This window comes from Anas acuta, chromosome 2 (genome assembly GCF_963932015.1).
Source record: "Anas acuta chromosome 2, bAnaAcu1.1, whole genome shotgun sequence".
In the NCBI taxonomy this organism is placed as follows: domain Eukaryota; kingdom Metazoa; phylum Chordata; class Aves; order Anseriformes; family Anatidae; genus Anas; species Anas acuta.
The window spans coordinates 144,073,393-144,095,222 of NC_088980.1; the positions used below are offsets into that span (position 1 = coordinate 144,073,393).

A 21,830-nucleotide genomic window follows, 5' to 3' on the forward strand; every position below is an offset into this window, starting at 1 on the left:
TAAAAGTCAATGTTATCTACCGATTACTGTGTCACAACACAGGGATACTGTCCCACCATACGTAAATGACACAGACCGAATTTTGTCTGCCCTCGGGTAAGACAGTAAACACCCGTCAATGTTACTGGACTGTGCACAGATGCTGTACCATTCATGTTATCTGTGTAACAGACTTGCAAGATATACACATAGAGTTTGCTCGGTTCAAGTTGAGGAGAAAGAGCCATTCATTTAATTACCCTGAACTTGAGACACATGGCTCCCAAATTTGGGAGACATCATGCTCCCAAATTTGCATTTTCAACAACAACCAACAATTGTTATTTTACCTTAAAAATAAAAACACACTGCAGCAGAAATGTACGTCCTTTATTAACAACTTTTCAAAATAAATCTGAAGAAAAAAAGTCTTTGGTGACACTATCTATAAAAACAACCTATTTTAGATGGTAAACCTATGATGTTATACAGGTTAATGAAATAAACCAAATTATATGGCTTTTTAATTTCTCATTCTCTCTTTTTCTCTCACTCACACACTTGCTTTAGGTTTAATTGCACCATGTTTCAATAGTCAAACAAAGAGGGAGAAACACTTTAAAAAAGATGTGGCAGCACTATGAAAACATTGGTAATGCATTAGAAAATTTTTCTCAAAAATGTACATTTTATACAAAATAAGATTGTATTTGTTTGCTTTTTTTTGCTTTACATTTTCCCACCTAAGAATTCCCATTTCATGTTTCCATTCTCATCATCCAAACACTATACATATTGTCTCTCAAAATAAATATACAGGATTATGTACAAGGCCACAGGGCCCACTGGATCATCACTAACCCACTGAGAAAGAATCACTAAAAAAATCATGAAAAGGTGGGAGGGGGCATCCCAAAGCCTCTGATGATTCCCATTGACCCCCCTAATTTAACTCCAACTTTAGAAATGTGTGTGAAGACAGTTAGAATAGTGGTATAAAGGCCAGCTTGACTTGGTTTTAAACAAGGGTGAGATGTACAAAACTTTGGAAGATGCAGTTTTGTTTCCAGCAGACGCCAGCTAAGGCCCACGTGAGGCAGAAGACCACAGGCCCGTTCCTGCCAGGTCCCACTAAAGCCCATGAAAAACGACCCTGTCAGGATGACACCCCTAAATTTCTGTATTTCTGAGTCAGCCTGGAAAAAAGACCAAACACCAATCCCCCCCTGTGCTGTGAGAGCACGTTTAACTGGGGGAATGAATGAAATTGCTGTCCATCAATACAGGTATTTTGACAAACACCGAGTAGCCTTTGATTTGGGATATGTGGGGAGAGAGAGAAAGAGGAAGACACCGTTTCTTACACTGGGAACTTAAAGAATTAACAAATAAAACTAGTCTACTTCACACTGGTTTTTATTGTTTCAGTGTCAAATGATTACTTCCGTTCTTGAAATGACATCTTTTGGTAAATGAGCTATTTTAAAAGGCGCTCACTGGTGAAAGATTAATTCCTTTGTCAAAGTTGCTTCTACAAAAGAAATTGAAATCTGAAGGCGATCAAATCCATGGTGTTTTCAAATGGAAAAGATCAAAGCGTTCGATAGCCATGCATTAGCACACCACTGTGTTCGTTATGAAATTGGAGCATAGCTTAAACATTCACCTTTGGAAAAAGTTACGGTGATAACTTGAGTTTTTCACAACATAGAAAGAGGGCAAATAAAATCTTGTACAGACCCAAGGGACTGCATGGAGAGCCAGGCACTTTCTATCTTGGAAATTTGCCCCTGGTTTTGTGTCTCATTTTTCTCATTGTGAAACCCTCCTCCAGCAAGAGATCTCATTCATATTATAACTGGGGAGGGTTTCTTTCTTTCTTTTTCTTTTTTTCTTTTTTTTTCCCCTTTAATAAATTCAATTAAAAATTCATAATTTCTCCCAAACTCTAATCCCTATTTTTACTCTGTTTTAATGGCATGGATCTGTTCACATTCATCCATCCATCTCACCCCTGATTAAATTAAGGTCAGTAACCTTTACAAAAGGCCACATGCATAACACTCAGTCAAGTCATCAGGCATTCAAGTACCTGTAAAGTAAAGGCTAACATAGCCTGCTGTTAATGAAAAATAAAATAAAATAAGAAAAGGAAATTATAATAAAAAATACAAAAGGAGCAACAAGGAGTGAACCTTGTTTCAGCACCATCTGAATTAAGGGGGGGGTGGGGAAGGACAAAGAACCATTAACTCACACATAGGATGTGATAAAAGGGTGATTTCACTCACTAAAGGAACAACACGGCTCTATCCAACACAGACACGCACAGGAGACTTGGAAGCACGCCTAGTGTCCGCAGGAGCACCCGCTGATAGCATCCACACCGAGTGTAACACGCCGAGTCTCTACGCTGCATCTGCGTCCAGCTCCTCCCGTGGGGCCCAGGCCACGGACGCAGACCTATGGCCATTCTCCTACTGGCCACGAGGCACATGCCTTCCTACAGAGATGGTCATGCCTGGGTAACCTACTGCAGAGAGGAATGTGCCTAACTATCCTGATCCCTTCTGGAGCTAACCCTGCCATTGTTTCTTGTTTAATTAGTGATCTGTAAACAGAAAGGACCTCAAACCGCGTTCAGAGCGAGCTTTAGCATGGTCTCTTTCAGCCACCCCAAAAAGCGATGGTAACAGAATGTCAAACGGCCTTTCTCGCTGCACTCCAAAACAGGTTGGCTGCTCCCGTTACTCAAAACCCTACCCATGTGCCCCCAAATGGCACTAACTAAGCAGAATTATGACTTGTTTTTTATAGGATCCCCTCTTTCCCTCTCCCTGCTCGCCCTAGACCAGTAGCTACTTCCCCGAGCTGCAGGCGCTCCTCTGGGCACATCTATGAACCTGCCCCCAGGCCAGGCCATGAGCAAAGCATGACTGCTGCCCACCTCATCCAGAGTCTGACACAAGCTCCAAAAACTGTCTGAGAAGATGTATTCCAGTCCCTGGAAGAGCTGCCTGATTCTCAAGAGGACAAAATGGCACAGGAGCTGCTTTATGGGACGTGGGGAGCTGAAGGAGCAGCTCACTATACAAAGACAGGTAGATATCCTGCTCCCCGTCCCCATCTACCTGCTCTTGCCTCTCTCCATATACTGACTTAACTCTCTAAAATGGCATTAAAAATGGAGCAAATGGTCAGTTTTCTGTGACTTTAGTTAGATGGGCTCACAGGGAGCATCGGGAGGGCACCACAGTGGCAGAAGGTGTGAGGCGAGACTGCATGGCCAGGGGTGGGGAGCGGGGGAATGTGGCACCTCTTCCTTTCAGCAGCAGTTAGTCACTGGCTGCAGTCTCACACGTGTTTTGGCAGATTCCTTTAAAGATTTGGTTCAGATTTAACACAAAATGTCAGGAACCTGATGTTCCTGCCCTAACTCGCTGTGCTCTGTTCAAATACTGCAATACATATGCAAAGCGAATCTCTCTTTGCAAGTCTTTACATGCCAAATTGCATACAAACATTTAGTAATGTGTACTTTGCAGTTTTAAAGCAACTTTCAGGCTAGGGATCTTGATCTTTCCATCACAAGAAAAAATGTTTAGGCTTTATGGCATTCCCTCTAATACCAATAACTATTACTTTTACAAACAAGGATCTGAGGCATGCCTTGGTTATGGGAGTTGCTTAAAGCCGCGTAGGAAGCCAGTGCTTGAGCCTGAATGAAACATAATTCTGGTCCATCCTTCCTATTTCTGCAGCTACTCTTCACCCCTGGGACAGCCTGGATGCAAAGGAATGAGGTATAGAAAGGCTTACTGGTCTGTAGTGTGTGAGCATGATGCTACGCCCTCTTGCTGCGACTCCAGCAGAGCTCTCAGGGTGCCTATTGTTACAGGACGCCCCAACGCACCTCATAAAAATGTGAGATTTTGAAATGTTTTTAAAGTGCTTATTGTCTTAGCAAACCATAACAGCACCTTCCTGACCCAGACACCACTTCCATTTTCATTCTTCAATTTAAAGAAGCACATAAATAAGCAAAGCAGTACAAAGAAGTAAACAACTGGAATACGTTCACTTAGAAAATATGTCCATCTGAAATGACAAAACCATTTTGGAGTGTGAGCAACGCTGGTATTTTTGGGGCAGGCTCTTGCCCAAGTTACCGTGCCTCAAGCAAGTCTGGGAGAACCCACTGCTGCCAGCACCGATAATCTGACAATGCACTTTACTTCAGGTGTCAGAACTCCAGGAGGGAATTTCTCCACTTATTTGCACCAAAAATATAAAATAAGAAAAGCCCGGGATTCGATTTCGTTTAAAACACTTCATTACAGGCCAAATTCCTGTGTTGCAAGCACTAACATGCTTCCTTTTTTTGCCAACATCCCTCTTGCCCTCAACACAAAGCTATTTCTAGAGGCTCGGCTGCTGTGGCCAGGCAGCAGCAGTAGCTCAGGCGGGCTGCGTGTGCCCCACACCAGCCGTGCCGTGGTCACCCACTGGCAGGGCCATGAGGAATGAGGCTCTGCTGCCAGAAGCAGCAAGCGCCGGCAGTCTGCTCCTCAGCAGGGCTGCTCCTCTCCCCACTCAGAGCAGGTCCGGGTGTGCTCCAACATGGCCCCCCGCCAGCAGGATCTACGCTCGCGCATCGCTCACTGGGGGCTCTCTCTCCAGTTTTCGGAAAACGGAGAAACAAAAACGGAGAAAAAAAAAGTCAGCAGTAAAGGAGAAACATAATACTTCATTTCTGTCCTGATTGTGCTCAGTTCGTTTCTGAAACTGCTGCATTTCCTCCCTGTGAGATTCAAGCATTTAACTTTGCAGGGGAAAATGAATGAAAATTGCAATGACAATCAAACGCATGAAAGAAAGAAATGGCAGCTTTGAAATATTCACAACCAACACAATTTTGATTAAAGAAAGAACTCTGTTTTTAATAGTTTTTTTTTTTGATCATTAAAAAAGTTTAAACCTGCATAGCAATCATTTCAAAAATAATTATTTAATGTTCCATAATGAAACTGTACACAACCTAGTCGTGAGCAACAGAAGCCTGCCAGGCGGGTGAAGCAGTCCGGAGCCGCGCGCCCCTGGGCGCCGCTCGCCGTTTTTTGGGTACGGCCGTGCCGTGGCACAGTCTGGCTCCAGGCGGGGCTGGGGCTGGCTCGGCCCCCTCGGCAGCGCTCCTCAGAGTCGTTCAATGTCTCGGTACTTCTTTCTCAGGATGGAGACCTGGTCTTTAAAGAGGACAGGGTCGAGCCTCATCTGAGAGTGGATCAGCGGCATATAGCCAAACCAGCTGGCGAAAGTGTTCATGCAGCTCTGCCGCTGGGCGAAGTGGTCAGGGTCAGCCCAGCGCGAGGCCCGGGACGTCTGTGTGGAGAGCAGAGCAAGAAGTTAGGCGGCGGCTGTGAGGAAGCAAAATGGCGGGCGCCACGGCCAGGCTGACGCCATGCTGGGGGGTGTCACCAGGGCTTGATAGCGCCCGGCTAGGCGGCAGCCACAGGGGATGAAGGCTGCTCTGTGACAGCTTTGAAGACAAGGGAAGGACACCCAATCTGTGGTGGTAGCTGAAGATGGCAGGCTGGACACGCCAGCCCTCAAAATACCACTGAGAGCAGCACAGCACGGCGACCTGAGTCCAACTGCGGGCTGGCCTCACCCAGAGCATGACGCCCCTAGGCAGGCCTCCCAGAGCCTGCCAGCATGCTACCTCACGCCATCTCTCTCTCTCTCTCTTTATTTTGAAACCCTCAAGCTATTTAGGAGAGAGAACAAGTCATTAAAAACCAATAGGAAAGGAAAGATGGCTGCTATTTTCCGCTGGATCTGCACATCCTACAGTCAAGCTGCTGCCCATGGCACTCAGCCACAGGAGAAAAATACACTGAAATTAGTTTTTTTCAGGTCAAAACCACATTTTTTGCAGTCCAGACTTGCAGAAATTTATACAAATTTCAACTGGCTTCTAACTGAGGTCGGTAAAAGTCAACACAAGTTGTATATATACGAAATCCTGTGGACTAATTTTCCAAAGTTGAGGGCAGCTGTAATTCCTATAAAAGTCCATTGAAAATCAACATCTCTGAGAAAAGAAGCCTTAAGAGCTTTAAAGCAGTTATTGCTCTCTCTCTGTGCCTGGACTATCTGTATGAACACAACAGAACTATTACTTATGAGAAACTATGAATGCTGTGAAACTGCTAAGTTTTGTTTTATGTCACTTCTCATGCATCTCTATGGCACTTATGTTTCCACTTCACTTTAAAAACAAATACAAGCTTGTAAGCTCAAAGTGTGCTAATTAAAATGTGAGGAAACTGATAAAATCAAGGAACTGCCAAATGATGGTTGTATAAGATTTGATCTTTATCCAAGGCCTGTCCAGTTTAGCTCAAGTGGTAGCTTATAATGTGCATTGATTACAGACTCTTGACTATACAGAGGCACTAAAGAGCAAGCAAAAGCTTGTTGCTAGAGGATTATAGCAGACATTCTGTCCATTAGCAGTGAATTTCCATATGGCTATTAATCTCTGTCACAACACGGAGGTTATGTTAATTTTTTATTTGTCTTTCAAGGAATTATGAACATAGTCCATTACATTTCCCAAAGCTGCAGGAACAACTTGTCTTTTAGAGAGTTATAGTTCATGGCTGACTCGAGCCACCCGCACTAAAAAAAGCAAAATGAATGTTCAGACTTTGCCAAACAGCCAAAGCACATCCCTGTGGAGAGGTGAAGCTCAAACTGGAAGCAACAGGCACTTTCTGGATGACACCATATTGCTCATGTAAGGTCTCCCAGGTACCCAGATGAGTCTGAACTGCCGAATACTACCTATACATGAGATGAAAATGCAATGGCATACAGATAAGGGAATCTACAAATTGGTATGCCCATTCCCCACTCAAAGATCTAGGTAATGCTAATAGGAGAAAATATGAGAGGAAAATAGAGGGTTTCTTCTTTCTCCTCTTTCCTCCTTACCCTAGTAATCCTGATAGTACTGATGTATTGATCACAGACACTGTGGCAGCACAGATAGACGATTGTTTAGGACTTGAATGTCTTATAGGACTTTTTATTACTCTCATAACTTGCTCACACAAGGGAGGAGCAGATGTGCCCCCAAGTTAACACATATCCCTGTTACTAGAAGGTACACCTATTTCTGCCATACTAGAATACTTATCCAGGAGCTGGAAGAGGCCCCAAAGCACACGTTTCATGGCTGCTAGTGAGTGATGGTGTCACCATGGGACAAAATGTTTCTTGTGGGGGAAAAAAAAAAAACAACAAAAAAAACCCAACACTTTAAAAATCATGATTTGCCTCTGTTGTGACAGTCCAATGTCAGTGCTTGAATCACAGTATATACTTGACTACACTTACATAGGCATGGCCTGGTACATTATATATTCATTATTAATAATTAAAAACATAAAACCTTTTGAGAATTTAATTCTGCTTCTAGCATTGCATGTAGTCAGGTCTAGAATCTTTAATTAGAAAACTGGAGTTTAACTAAAATTCAGTCACCAGCATCATCAGTTCCGTGACTGTGAGATCACTATGAATAACGTAGTGTGAGAAATTCTGAAGAGAAGTTGTCATCTATAGTAGATGTTTGCCATTTCTCCCTCTGGACTTCCCATCATTATAATAAGCAAATCTATAGTCTACTTATAGCTCTGCCATGCTAAAAACTGCAAAAAAAAGACAGAATGCTATTCATTCTGTAAGCCTGATTTGAAATTCAAAATGTTATATTGTCAATACATCCCAACAGCTAAAATATGCTGTGGATACGTACCTGTCCCATCATGGTCTCCTTATACTGTTTTTTCTGTGTTACTTTGATTGGAGGCAATTTTGTCACAGCTGACACCAAAAAATTCATTAGAATGTCCTCACAATTGGCCAGTTGGTCCACCATATTCTTTAGGCTGGCAGGCAGGTAATGAGTGTACAGGTAGTGATAATATCTGGAAAGCAACAGCAGGGTTATTAAGACAGGTCACTGGGCTTTCAGGGACTATGAACTCTGTCTCAGCTGAGACAGAAATTTTGTCTCAACTCTGGACACACCAGATCCCTTCTTCTTGTCTCATCCTCCAACAAGAAGGGAAAACTAATCAGTATCTCATCAAAACAGTAAACAGCACTAATAGCAAAACAATATATATATATATTTAAGTGTTAAAAGAAATAATGCAGACCTAGGTGTTAAGATAATAAAAAGAGTAAAGAGAGCACCCTCATTGCTATATTGGGATAGCCAATACTGATGCATCTATCCTCTATTTCTTTCAAAACTGTTCAGTCAGAAGGAATTCTGTTAAATTAGCCTGCTACTGTCCTCAGTGTTCAAATTATTCTCCTTTGGGCCTGTATCATCCCCTACGGCCTTCTTTGCTGGCATGTGGATTAGGTACTGCAGAATATGATGCCTTTCTCCTAAAATCTAGAGAGGCCTTTGGTCTGCGGAAGTTCTAACAACAGGGGTTTTCCCCAATATGCTGATCTGTGATGTGTCCACTGTGCTACATTTTTAGAGTAGCCAGAAGACTTTGCAGACTGCAGCTGTCAGCCAACACATACCCAGAGCTGGTCTGGAAGTAACCTCCTTTCTGCTATGCTACAGGCCATTCAGCCGAGCCGCTTAATGAATTCGGGAACTCTTTGAAGTGTGTAATTCCTGATGTTAAAAAGAGCAGTCCGACTGCCTCAAAATACAAGTGACTTCAAAGAGACCCAACAAGCGCAATAATGATTACCAGATCCCCAGAGCTAAACCAAGAACTTAAATTATTACCCCATAAAAAGTAGATCCATTTATTATCTTTCAATTTTTCCCCTCCCCGGAAGAGTGTTCTTCATCCCTCTCTCCCCCAACTTTGTTTCATGCAGAAGGAGGGCAGCAGATGCTTTGGATGCTTACTTGTGGTAAATAGCAGCTCCTGTCAATACCATGGAATAGTCATTAGTCCACTTGGAGGTATAGCCCCACCTCTCCTTAGTGTTGTCCCAGAAGTGACTGCGAGCAGGGTACCCTACGATCCTCTCTGGAAAACTCTGCCAAACTGTAAAGGCAAAATCCACCTGCAGACAGAGGCATAGGCCAAATGAATACCAAAACTGTTTCAACAAATGTCAACAAAACAAAATATTACCTTGCCACTAATTCATAATTCAGAATTTTGGAACTGTTGCAAAACATTAATTCTATGTATTCATCAGTAAATTAAACTGACTGCTTGACATTTTGCCCTATAATTATGCACATTTTAATGGTTCCTGTTAAAGGGAGTCTAGAGCATCACAGCATTACATTAACATTTTCAAGCTTGCCCTTTACATATCAAACCTTTTCAAGTTACAGAAAGAATAGGTGTAGGTGCACGCATTTATACTTAGATGCAATATAGAGTGGTCATAGTCTTGTGGGAAACTGAACCTTTTGCACATATTCATGCATTTCACTTAGCTACCATTTCAGTACTGTCAACACAAAGCGTGGAAAATTGGGAGTCAAGCACCTTAAAGTTACAGGGGTAGCTCAGCGAGGTTAAAACAAGCAAGCAGTGTGGATTCCTTTTTTATTTTCCATCTGTTCTGGGCCACTAAGTTGCATGCAGGTGATACTTTTAAGACTGTCTGTGTGACCAAGAAGGTTAAACGTATAGCTTAATAAGTGGGAAGATAGATTCCATGGAGCTAAATGGCTTTAGGAGCTTGCACTTTAAAGAAATAAATACTATATGAGTCACGAGATGTTAAATGCTGACAATAGAGTTTCTTACACCTATTTATTTATGTATTATTTTTCTTTTATGATAGGAGTGGTATGAGATTGCTGCCCCAGGATCCCACCAAACAAATTCTGGTGATACAAGGAAAAGGATGATTGGGGTAGTTTGCAAGAGGCTCATCAGCATTTGGTTTGAAATGAGTTTGGTAAAAATACATATAGAAAGGTTTTTATTACAGTAAAGTTGGTTGGCAGTCCTCGGAGCTTAAGCTAGACTGAAATTTTTAATAGTTAAAGGCAATCCTAACTGTCCCAGTCAAAACCAAGAAAAAGAGACATTTGTTTCTGCACTGCATACAACGTTCCCTCTCGATACCAGAGGGACCTAAAACCTTGCTCAAAAATGCTTGGAAAACCTTCCAAGAACAGAGCCAAAGTCAAGGGTGTAGGGGTTAGATAAAGAAGAGTTGCTATGAGAATAGTCACATTTTGTGTGATTACTGTCAGACTTCTCTCATTTACAAGCATTTTTATGAAACAGAAGAGTCACACATGTACTGGAACACAAAGTTAGGGACTAGCTATTTTCTTTCAAGTTGTTTCAAGGAATCTGAGGCCAACGAGAAAGACAATGTGCACAAACCAGTTACCGTTGTGATAGTTCTGATCTCATCCAAATCAATACCACATGAAAAAGCTAAAAGGTTTTTTTCCCTGTGAAGGCCTTTCCCATAAAGCCTGCCATCTGTTTTCTTTCGAGATGTTTGAGAACCTCAAACTTAAATAAATAATAAAGCGGCAACACCCAGTGTCCTCGCTTGTGCATTCAAGTATCTGTCCTTGTACCGGCGAAACACAATAAAGCAATCACCCTAACAGAGAAAAAAAAATCACTAGTCTTTATCCTGCGTAATTTTTAGTAGCATTACCACACAGCTGATCAGCAGGAAAAGCCAGCCTGGCTGCCACTCTCTTAAATCCCCGTATCGTTTCTAACTCATGCTGATTTCTAATTACTTCCCACACAAACATCCCTCTGTGCACATGACACAGGTCCTCTCACAGGAGCGGCTGCCTGCCATGCTGCTGTGAATGGGAAATCTTTACTGCACGAGAAGTGGACAGAGCAGAAGATGTGTCTGGTGCTTGCTCCTCCCAACAGAAACGTGCCCGTGTTTGACCACGTTGCTAAATTGCCTCTTCTGGTCCCTGAAGCTTTGCCACAACAACCACCCATGAGCAGCCAGTTTCAGGGGATTTTTCATACCACGCGTTTCATGTCTGCGTTTGAAACAGGCTATTTCTTTGTGTAAGCTGCGTGGTGAAGCAAATGAAGAAGTAGAAAGGCCCCAGTTCTTTACGGAGAGCCACCAAAGAGAGACGCTGACCCCAGCATCCTGGCTGAGGCATGGCAAAGTGGCAGGAGAGAGATGGCCAGCTGAATCTCTCTGCAGCATGGAGATGTGAGGCTCACAGAGCCAAAACCACCACGCACACATGCAGTACGGGCAGCAAGCTGCTCACGCGAGGGAAGAATTCCCAAAGAAATGCACACGTTGTTTGATATGATAACAAATGTTTGCATTTCAGGATGTTGAGTGTAAAACAAAGCCAAGTCGAACCCAAACACTATTTATTTCACATACATTCCAAAAGCCTGAGTGACTACAAAGCTTGGATGATGACAAATACCAGGCAAAACAAAACAAAGCCCCAAATCCTCACGGAATCCGCAGGTTGGATTGCTGTCACTTCCACCTCAGTGCAGACTGACAGGTCTTACCGCAGCCCTCAGGGCAGCTGAGACAGGACCCTTCATCCTGGGCAACAACCTATTAGGAACTCCAGCCCTAGGACAAATGCCTTTTTTTTTTTTGGTTTGGGGTTTTTGGGCTGTGCAGGGCTTTGCACACGATTTGCCAGCAGCTGTATTCTTCCTCATCTAGCAGGAACTATCAAGATGTAACCTTGGTATCACACAGGTTCAACACCATTTGTGAAGCAGGAGGGGGCTGCCAAGGCTCCTTCTGGAGCAGTTTAACCACAGCCCAACAAAACCATAATTGGGAGAACAGCAGCTGCAATCTGATCCATTTAGAACAATTTCAGTGACATCTTAGGGTACATAGAGCAGTTACTGGTAGCTGGCGGTAGGCATTTCCTTGCTAACACACAAGCAGTAACTGCATCAGTGAAAAGTCCACACCACCAACAAAGAATGCTGTTTCATAAAGGTGAAGTGGAGAGAAAGGAATGGCCACGGTCATAGAGGAAAAAAAGGGGAAAACAAAAGAAAATCGAGCTTTTCAGGCTATTCCCTGGCCATCATTAATAATGCATTTCCCAAATATTGCACTCTATATAAACTGTCATCGGCTGCTCCCGTGGTTCTCAGGAAGAGGCTCCAGAAATCAATACTCATCCCAGTTGTAAAAATTGGTTTTCTACAGTATTTTTCTTTCTTAGCGCTATCTTGCTCTTGGCACAAACACTCCAACAACTGAACTAGCAAAGATCTCCCAACTTTCTGGGGTGACAGAACAGTCAGTGAGAGAGCACTCCTCAGTGAAATCCTGCATTAGGGTGGTGACACTGTTTTGGAGCGACAGCAGTTCCCTGCTGCTGACACCCCTACTTTCCCCACCTACACCCTACTGGTAATACAGGGGGAAGGAACGCTACCCTCATCAGGAAAGTGAGAACAGAGCACTGAAGCTGACTGCTCTTGGCTGCCTACACCCGCCTGCAGCTATGTTACTAAAATAATAAAGAACGGAAGAACCATATGCTAATGATGAGCCAATTAACCGGGGTGAAAAGCTCTTCTGATGGTAGGCAGTGGCAGGGTTTCTGAAACAAGCATGACACATAAAATCCGAGGAGTATTGAGGGAAACCTTACAGCACTTGGTCACTGGCAAGGCCTGTCCGCTGTGCTCAAGATGAGCCCGGGAGCTGCTCAGGATGACAGCGACCCTTACCTCAGTGGTTGAAAGCACGGTGTCCTCATCCAGGCTTAGCACTGCATCTGTCCCTATGTTGTCGTAGGGTAGGAAGCGACTGCTCATAACCTGTGGGCATCCAAGGGAGGAAAAAAAATCATTTAAAGGAGTCATTTCCATGGAAATACTCTATCTCATTCCTCACTCTGATTTCCTTTTGTCTTGGGCACATCGCACGTCTGTCTGATAGAAAGGACTGCTTAGTTCAGGAGGGAAAGACTGTCACTTCCATCACTCCAGCAGTCAGCTTACACCTTCTGCTTGAGGAGTAATTTCTGAACAGATCTCTCCCTTTGGGGCAGGCTGCCTTCCTTATGTGACAAACTGTAATGGTCCACGCTGAGAATTAGATGGACCTGCAGCTTCCTGAGGCAGGACGTGCTCCCTCTGCCCTCCCGTGGGTGTGAGGATCACAGACAACGAAGCCCTGACAGGGACTTTGCAGCACTCCTAAGGCGACACAGCTGGGAACCGAGGAGCCCAGGCTGAGTGTGAAGGATGTTACACTGCCAGGACTGTACCCCTGTCAAGTGGTACAGCTCCATCTCTGTGCGCTGCTGTTGCTTCAGCAGGGAGCTGCTGCCAAATGGTGCGATGTTTCCATCAGAAAAGGAGAACACGCTAAAGAACACGAGTACCAGCTGAGATTCCTCTGCATGAAGAATTACATTGATACTGTGGCGTTTTTAAAAATCGCATTCTTGAGTGACACAATATATACATATAAAATCTAAATGCAGAACAGGCTTTTAAAAACTACAGCAGGACAGCTCTCGAGGCAATAAGAAATAGAAAAGTGGGATCAAAAAGGTAACAGCGAGAGATGTTGCTGAGATGAGATGAGAATCCATATGGTTTCTTTACCAGACTAATTAGCACCTTTGGAGAACTGATGAGTGGTAATAAGGACATGACACTATTTGCTTCCCTCAATTGCTAGGAAAAATAGCCTGTCTAGTTAATAGACTTCTTTTCAAACTCATTACCTGAAGAAATCACTACAAAAATCAGGCCCGGCTAGGGGAGATCACTGTCTGGAAACAAGGAGACGGAGAAGTTTTTCATGCAGCTCGTAATGGACATGATCATTTCTGCATCCCTTGCAACCTGTTCGGAGGCAAGTCCCTACACCTATGCCATGACTGAGAGAAAGCTCTGTCCCCATACTCAGGAGGTCCACATCGTCTGTCTGGAGAGCATCCCTTCATCGCCGCAATGGGCCTCTGCCCAGGAACGCCGTGGCTGTGAGGGAGAGGCGATCTGGCAGGTGTTGACAGCTTTGATTTGCTTATGCAGAGGCAAAGCCGAGCAAGCAGCAGTCAGGAGACCAAGCTCCTCACCCTAGCTCTATTACAGACGGTGGAAGACAGTCAAACAGTCCAACAGTCAGGATTACCCACGGATTTTTTTTTTCATGGTTAAAGCTCCCATGATTTCATGGGTAGGAGCAGGAGGTTAGATTAAGGCAGACCTCTGAGAGCCCCTGGCCAGAGCGACTGCGCCTGCCAGGATGCTTCAGTTAGGTCTGGAGCTGAAAAGCAGTCCCTCTGCACAGCCTTTGAGTTGGACTGCTCTGGCTCTGCTAGCTTTGTCCAAACAAGCAGCTTTTCTGCGCAAGAAGCCATTTGGCATATATTGGGATATTAGAGAGATGAGACTGTCCACTACAAACACACCTTTGTGTACTCAGGAGACTCATTTGTAATCTAAACAGTGCCTGGGCCAATTTCTACAAATCCTGTAGAACTGGTCAGAGGTTTTCTCCTCTATCTCACCTCTGCAAGCTCTCCAAAAAGAAAAAGAAAAAAAAAACACAGCTCTGCAATGTTCAAAAGACTCAGAAATCACTACAGACAGCCTTTCTTGGCCCCGCAGCGACTCTCCTGATGCTGTTTACATGGCCAGCTAAGGCATAAGCCGTCAGCTGCCAACTTTGCAGGGCCCTCGCTTTCCCTTTGTTCAGGTGATTGGGGTACAAGACCAAGGACAGGACCATAAATTCAAAACAGGACAGCGCAGCCCAAGCAGCTAAAAGTTCTCTTTGCAAAGGCAGAGCTTGAGAGCCAAACGATACAGATCGCAGAGGGGCCAGCCCAAATGTGTCTCAGTCACAGCCTTGGAACAAGAAGCCCCGCTTCTCTCAGGCCTGACTTTGGAAAGGAATCGTCTGCTGCAGCACGGATTTAACAGAAGCCTCTCCTCTCATCTGGGTGCTGCCTGTTTCAGCTTTGGGGAAGCACGAACAAACAAGTGTGCTGCACAGCAGGAGACGATGCAGTGGTTTTGTTCCCACGCAAGCACCCCTCGTCCCTTCCTTTGTTTTATGGTGGGTCCCATCGCCGGCAGCAGTCTGCTACAAGGCCATGAGAGAAGGCACCTTCTGAACAGTGGCTTGGCACTACCCACTCTCATCTCTTCCTCTGCGTTTGGGTGTGCAGCTGATCCCCAAGCCTTGCCTCTGACTGCTCAGACTCAGTAATCAGCTGCATCACTGCTTTCATGTCCCCGCAGAGACACAGATCTCCAAAGAAGGGGGCAGCGCTGCCTGCTCTTGGGACCACATTTCAAAGCAGGGCCCCACCTGTGAATCTCACGGCATTAATTGCCATGCTGATGGCTTCTGGGAGCACGGGCCTCGTGCATGAAACACAAATTGGTGCCCGAGCTGGTGCAGAGGAACGAGGAACAGAGAGGAGCTGTCACACAGCTGCGAACTACAAAGCTTTCACCGAAGCAGCTCGAAAAACAAACTCCAGTCCCACTGGAGAATACATGCAATCTTTTATGGTGCTCCTCTTCACTTACCTTGCTCTCTCCTTCAATGACTATGACAGGCACAGAAGTGGCAGGCCAGCGGTGTTTGGCTGGGAGGGGTTTATCACAATTCCATAAGACAATGATCTGGAAGAGAATGTTGGACCACGGTCAGACTCCTTTGTGGCAATGCAGTCCAAGCCCTACAGACTCAGATCTCCAGACAGCAATGCTGAATTCATATTTGGGCTTTCCAAATCAAGAAGAATGATATAAATCTGCATAAAAATAACACTTCCTACAGTAATTTCACCCATCCTGACTGTATACATCCTCCTAAACAAATGTAGGCTGGACAGGAACTCAGGAAGTCTCTGTCTAGGCCAGGTCACACGGACGTCATTGATTTACTTTGGCTCACATTGAAGGCTAAAACACTTGTGACTCTCCACTGCAAGAGGGTGCTCCTGTGGAACACCCCAGGGTTTCTTTTAGGCAAGCCAAAATCCCGGCACTGTGAGCCTAGGAGCCACAGCAGGAGGAAGGAAGATCATGTAGAGGCTCTTGAGGCACAGACATCCTTTTGCAGTTTGCAGCATACGCGGCTCAGATATTTAAAGTGCAGTCTTTGTTCTACCTGTCTCATGAAACAAAGGGGTTTAATTATTGTCTCTATTCCACTCGCATTATACTCAGAATTTCTGTTTCCTGTGCACGCAGGTCACAGACACCAGGAATCTCAGAGAAAAGGAACACGAGAACTGAAACAGGGGTTGGAACTAGAGTGAGAAGAGCTGGAGTCAACAGCCTCCTCACTGCCGGGACAGCAGTTCTGTCTCAGATGTGACTGACAGCCAGCCAGCACTCCTTCCTTACCTTTGCACAGTACTGGGACTTGGCTACAGCAACCAGGAGTTTCAGCACAGGTTGAGACTGGGAAACCAGGGGAGTTACTGCATGGATAACGGCAGTGAACGTGGGGAGAGGCTTCAGACCTGCAGCAGAGAGAGATGTGCTCAGTAAGGACAAAATTGCCCCGTTTAGTACAGGTTAAAGGACTTGGAGGTGGAAGGATAATCTGTGTTTAATGCAAACCTTGGCTTTTTTTTTCTTAGGTCATCTCCTTCAGTCTTGGATACTAAGTCCCAGACACTTCTGAGGAGATCACACTTCCTTTTAACTCCCATGCCCCCTGAAAACCCTCACTCCAATGCAATTACTGCCTTTTCTCACTATTTCCACAAATGTCCTGCAATCTCTTTTTTCCTTCCAGTTTGCCCACGGATAATATTTAGTTTGTTCAACCAAATTTCTTTCCTGACACTGGCTCTGCCTGGTTTTGCTGCCTGGCTGTGGATACGTGGCGTTTTCTAGATGTATCCATGATTTCCAGAGGCGTGTTCAGTTTCTGCACTTCCATCGCAGCCTCTGTCAGATTTTTGCTCTTTCTGGATAAATCCCCATCCACATATGCCTTCAATTACTTCCTGACCTGATAATTCAGTTTGCATCCTTCCCTTCCAATTCTGACATTTTTGTCTTGCTGTGCCTTCCTTCCCTGCCTGAAATAACAGAACCTACTTCTGCCCTTAATTACTGCTCTCGGTCTTATCTACATTCATCTGTGTGGGGTCAGAGTCATTTTTCATCAAAATTCCCACAGAAACCTTCTTCTCCTTTTGGAGATTACCAAAAGCATGGTAACAGCGAATTTTTAGCAGGTGGGCAGTACAGATACACACAAGTGGGATGGCACAGGCTGAGCCAAAAGTGGAAGCAAGTGTCATCAGCAGGATAATTTCAGGCTGCAGGCACATTCCCCTGCAGAATTCATTGCTTAAGCTCTGCTTCGGGAAAAAGCCACGTTCGTAAGGCCTTCTAGCAGGATCCATGAGAGGACACAGAGTGCGGAGAATAAATCCGTACCAACTCTGGGCTCCATTTACAAGTGCCATGGGTAAATTACCACTTTTCCAATTTGCCAAGCACAAATAAACAAAGAAAGCAAAAAACTATCCCTCTTGTGTCCCCTTGGGCCAAAAATGGGTCAGTAACTCAGGCATTAATTACTGGCAACTGAAAAGTATGAAGGGACAGGGATTTTTTTAAAAACAGCATTTGCAAGGCCCACAGTGCATGTCGATGAGTTGGAGACATCCCAATCTGCAGTGGGCAGGGAAGACCGAGACAGGCTAACTGGAAAGCATCGTTAACTAGGAACGAATGGCGAGTCCCGAGGCACGTGCTGCTCAGAGATCAACGATATTCCAAGTGCCAGCTGAGGGTAGGAAGGATTCACTCACCGAGATTCGCATAGTAGTAAGGAAAATCTCCCAGATATGAGGAATACTGTGGCAGTACAAATAACCCTCCAGGATGTTTGTTCCATATTAAGCTGTTACGTGATATGTGCTTAAATATTCTGTCCTGAATAATCTGGAAAACAAGAGAGGCGATGACTGTTAAATAGCCTGCAAGAGCCACGGGTGGGTGTTTCAGGGACTCCGTCCGACGGGAGTCCTCCTCACCCAGTCTGCAACAAGCCGAGGCACACAAATGATGAGACGTTCCTGCTTAATCTCTCCTAAAATGACACAGAAGCTGTGTACTTCAACACCACTTCAGCAGCTCAGGCTTCAGAGCCCCTCATTAGGCTCCGTGGATGCGGGGACCTTGCAGTTCATTGCATCCCGTATTTCAAGTCAAGGATTTTGTCTGCGAGAGGACGTCGGCAGCAGCAAGCCCGATTAGTGCACTGTCAGTTTTTACTATCCAGAGCTCACAGAAGATAATTACTCGAGGATGGCATTACAAAGCTAGGTATTATTTTGAGATAACGAGAGCGTTCAAAACCACAAAGGCTTTCAGCAAATCAGGCTGCGCTAATTATTCATTTTGCTTATTACGAAGGGGTATTAGTATTCAGATACATCACTGACTCTACGTCTCGGTTCCATAACAGCTCCTTGCTGGCTGAAATAGAAAAAGATCTTTTGGTAACTATTTTCTGTCTTTGCTGAGGGCCACAAACGTAGACTCCTAGATTTGTAAGGGCAGACCAGATTGCTAGGTCGTCTACTTTGTCATCTGGAATACCACAAGCTACAAAAGACACAGGGCCATATAATGAGTGTGTGTTTGTAACACTAATAATTACTTCAGACCAGTTGGGAGCACATAAGAACAGTCAGGTTCTTACACCAACTTGCTGCAAAGTCATAATAAGATTTAGCAGTGGGAAGCTAAAACCAGACAAGCTCAGCATCCAAGCAAGACACAATTTTCTAAGCGAAATCTGCTCTTGGGCCACATGGGTTGGCAGGACTTGGGATGGGACACTGGAGGGGGTGGGATTGTGGAGGAAGAATTTTCAGCTAATCAGGATTTCCTTGCCTTCTGCAGCTCATCTTCTGGGATCTCCTAAGGGGATCTGATGCAATTGGTGGTTTATGCATTGTACAAGGCTCCAATGCTGAGAGCAGTTTGGTTCTCCTAACCTAACATCTCCGGCCTTAGCGCAGACGTATCTGGGTGAAAGTAATGGCTCTGAAGCTAGAGTAAATCCAATCCCATGCTCCATTCCTTAAAATCTATGGAATTAAAGAAGTTCTATACCCACAGCATAGAAAAAATAAATAAATAAAACAAACAAAAGCAAGCAAAAAGACCCAACATAACAAAAGCCAAATAAAAGCAGCTGCTAGAGTCTAAGCAAGCTAGAAACCTCTGTCAGCAGCTGAGTTCAAGGACATTCGGTCAGTATGGAGCATGACCAGGACTTTTCCTGGAATTTCTGATGGCTGTGACAAAACAAAGCCTCCAAATCACAAGTTACCTTGTGCTAGACGATCCACTGCTGGTGGCCACGTCAGCATGGTTAACTTGAGGTCAATGTTAGGTGCCTGCACACTGGTCTTAATTTTGCCTGCAGCCAATTAGCATTGCTAACATGCAGTAATTCACTCACATGCCTAAGTTTTTAACTTATTTTTATGTGGGTATAAAGGACTTAAGGACCATATTTCCACTAAAAAGAGTGCATCTGAATATTTGTTTGGGAGGTTAGGGGTACGAGCTGCCAGACCTCCTGCATGGCAGCAGGGAGATGACTACTGGTTCCCCAGCTGCAAGTTAAGCCACTAAACAAAGACAGGACATGGCAACTACATAATTTCGAGCGTTTACCACAAAGCCCAAATACTACAGCTCCTTCCTCCTGTTTTCTCAGAACTGGGGCATGATCAGATAAGGGGAAGTCTGTGAATTTACACGGTCAGGAGGTTTTCACAGGCGGCGGAGTTTTCCATTGCGCTGGTAGCCAACAAGGCTGCAGGGGAAACACATGGCTCGCACTCAGCGCTGCTGCAGCGCGCCCGGAGCAGCCCTAACACGAAGCAGACCCCTGATGCCATGCAGGGTACGCAGCCCTCGGCGCATGGCAGGCACACAAATCTCACATAAACTCCCTCAACAGGCTGGGGAGCTGGCCTGTCCTATATCACAGCTCACAGATTAATTTATCACACTCCTGGTCTATGTAAGAAATCTCTCTGTCTGTCATGGTAAACAGTAGAGAAGACACAGAAGTGTGTAAAAAAGGGTATGGGGGACCAATCGATTAAAATTCAGGGTACGCAGGACGGCACATACTGCAGGGACAGGCAGCAGCTACACAGGGTCTCCAATGGTGAGGCCTGACAGGAGGAGTTTAGGAAGAGGAAGAAGGGGTGATGAACTCTGCCAAGATCTCCCTTTTCCTTTTGGAATTCATTAACAGTCTGATATTTTTGCCTCCCTCATCTTCACACTTCCAAAAGTTCATATATTGCCTTGAACGTTGTCTCTTCTCAACGTGCCCCAGCCAAGCTCTGCACATTTATTGTGTGCCTTTTGTGCTGTCCTCCTCCCTTCCTCCTGAGCAGAAGACTGAGCGTACAGCCCAGGGGTTGAGGTGTGTTTTGGGCTTGTTTTCACAGAAGAACAAGCTGAAAAAAAGCAGATACACTGCAGCAGACCCCCACGAACACCATTTCCTGACCCACACCATGCCCATGGCACCTACAGCTGCAATACGGGTGGCTGGGCAAATGCTTCAAAGCTCCCACACCGGGCTAGGAGCTGTTTGGCTCCGGTCTCCAAATGCTGTCAGGGACTTGAAGACGTGATCAAATGTTTTCACAGGTGTCCAGGACACCAGGCAGAGGAGAGACACGATGCCCTTGTAGACACCTGAGCTGGTGAAGCCTTTTGCTGCACTGATGTCCTCATACTTGGACATGGTACAGCACTGCAGGCAGCAGGGAGGTGATTATTCAGATGATATCTAGTATCATCAGAGCACCGTGACACCACAGCGTTACAACAGAAGATGGATAACATCCACCAGAAAAAAAAAAAATAATCCTGCTAGGAATTTACTTACAGGCATCAAATTTTAAAAAGAGGATATACTGCGTGCAGATTTCTGACACCTAAAATCACTCTCAGCTGCTTTATTCCTTTCCTACAGAAAGTTAACTCTGGACTTCACTCTGGCAAGCTGAAATGTGAAATGAGTATCTGCTCATACGAACAGGATCCCTCTTAGCTGTCTTTACAAATTCCGAGAGTCCTGAATTAAAAACAAACAAACATAAACCCCTCAAACCAAAACCACCCTTGCAAACAAATGGAAAAACCCAGAACATAACTTCAACGCCAGGCATACATTACTCGGTTCCATTAAATTAAACCTTGCAGGAAGATTTTTGTTTTCTCTTTTTTCCCCTCTGAGCAGAAGCGGCAGCCTGCTGGATGCCCAGCTGCCTGAGCTTTATTACAGGTTTTACTCTCCCCTGGGCACCTACAACGACATTGGCCAATGTCCCACGAGGTCCAGGCAGCCCTAGAAACACATCTGTGAGCGCCAGAGCTTGATGAGATGGACACCAAGGCTGTGGGGCTGCAGGTGAAGTCCCCTTGGGACCAGCCCAGCACGGGTAGGAGAGGGGCAGCGAGGAGAGCTGCGCAGCCTTCCCCTTGTAGCAACACTTAGTGATACCAGGGTGCATGCAGAGAAGGGGCAGACAAGAGATGAGGCACCCTGATTGTCTCTAGGGGTAATTCTCTAGGGGTGCAAGCACTGCCACGTGGTCTGCCAGCTCTGTTAGCCTGATCCTGGCACGGGCTGTGACAGTACCACTACCTCCCCACTACCTCCTCCGTGCTCCTGGGGAGCCTGAGGACGCTGAGCTATTCCCCACAGGCAGCACGGACAAAGCCAAGCTCATTAGGGGTAGAAGTGCCCTAATAGTAGTGTGCCAGGGGCTCCAAAAATATCCTCTGGCTGGTTTTCTT

At 45.1% G+C, this 21,830-nt stretch overlaps 1 protein-coding gene across 1 annotated transcript in view; it reads right to left on the minus strand.

Moving 5' to 3' along the window:
* Positions 1-348: 348 nt before the first annotated feature.
* The window catches only part of EXT1 (exostosin glycosyltransferase 1), a 167,802-nt gene continuing 146,320 nt past the window's right edge, over positions 349-21,830 (minus strand). Inside the window, exons 5-11 of the mRNA XM_068672542.1 lie at positions 17,798-17,930; positions 16,371-16,489; positions 15,546-15,641; positions 12,720-12,809; positions 8,930-9,090; positions 7,802-7,973; positions 349-5,358 (exon numbers count right to left, since the gene is read on the minus strand). Of these exons, the coding sequence (XP_068528643.1) occupies positions 5,173-5,358; positions 7,802-7,973; positions 8,930-9,090; positions 12,720-12,809; positions 15,546-15,641; positions 16,371-16,489; positions 17,798-17,930 (957 nt within the window). The 3' untranslated portion in view covers positions 349-5,172. The remainder of the gene's footprint in view (positions 5,359-7,801; positions 7,974-8,929; positions 9,091-12,719; positions 12,810-15,545; positions 15,642-16,370; positions 16,490-17,797; positions 17,931-21,830) is intronic.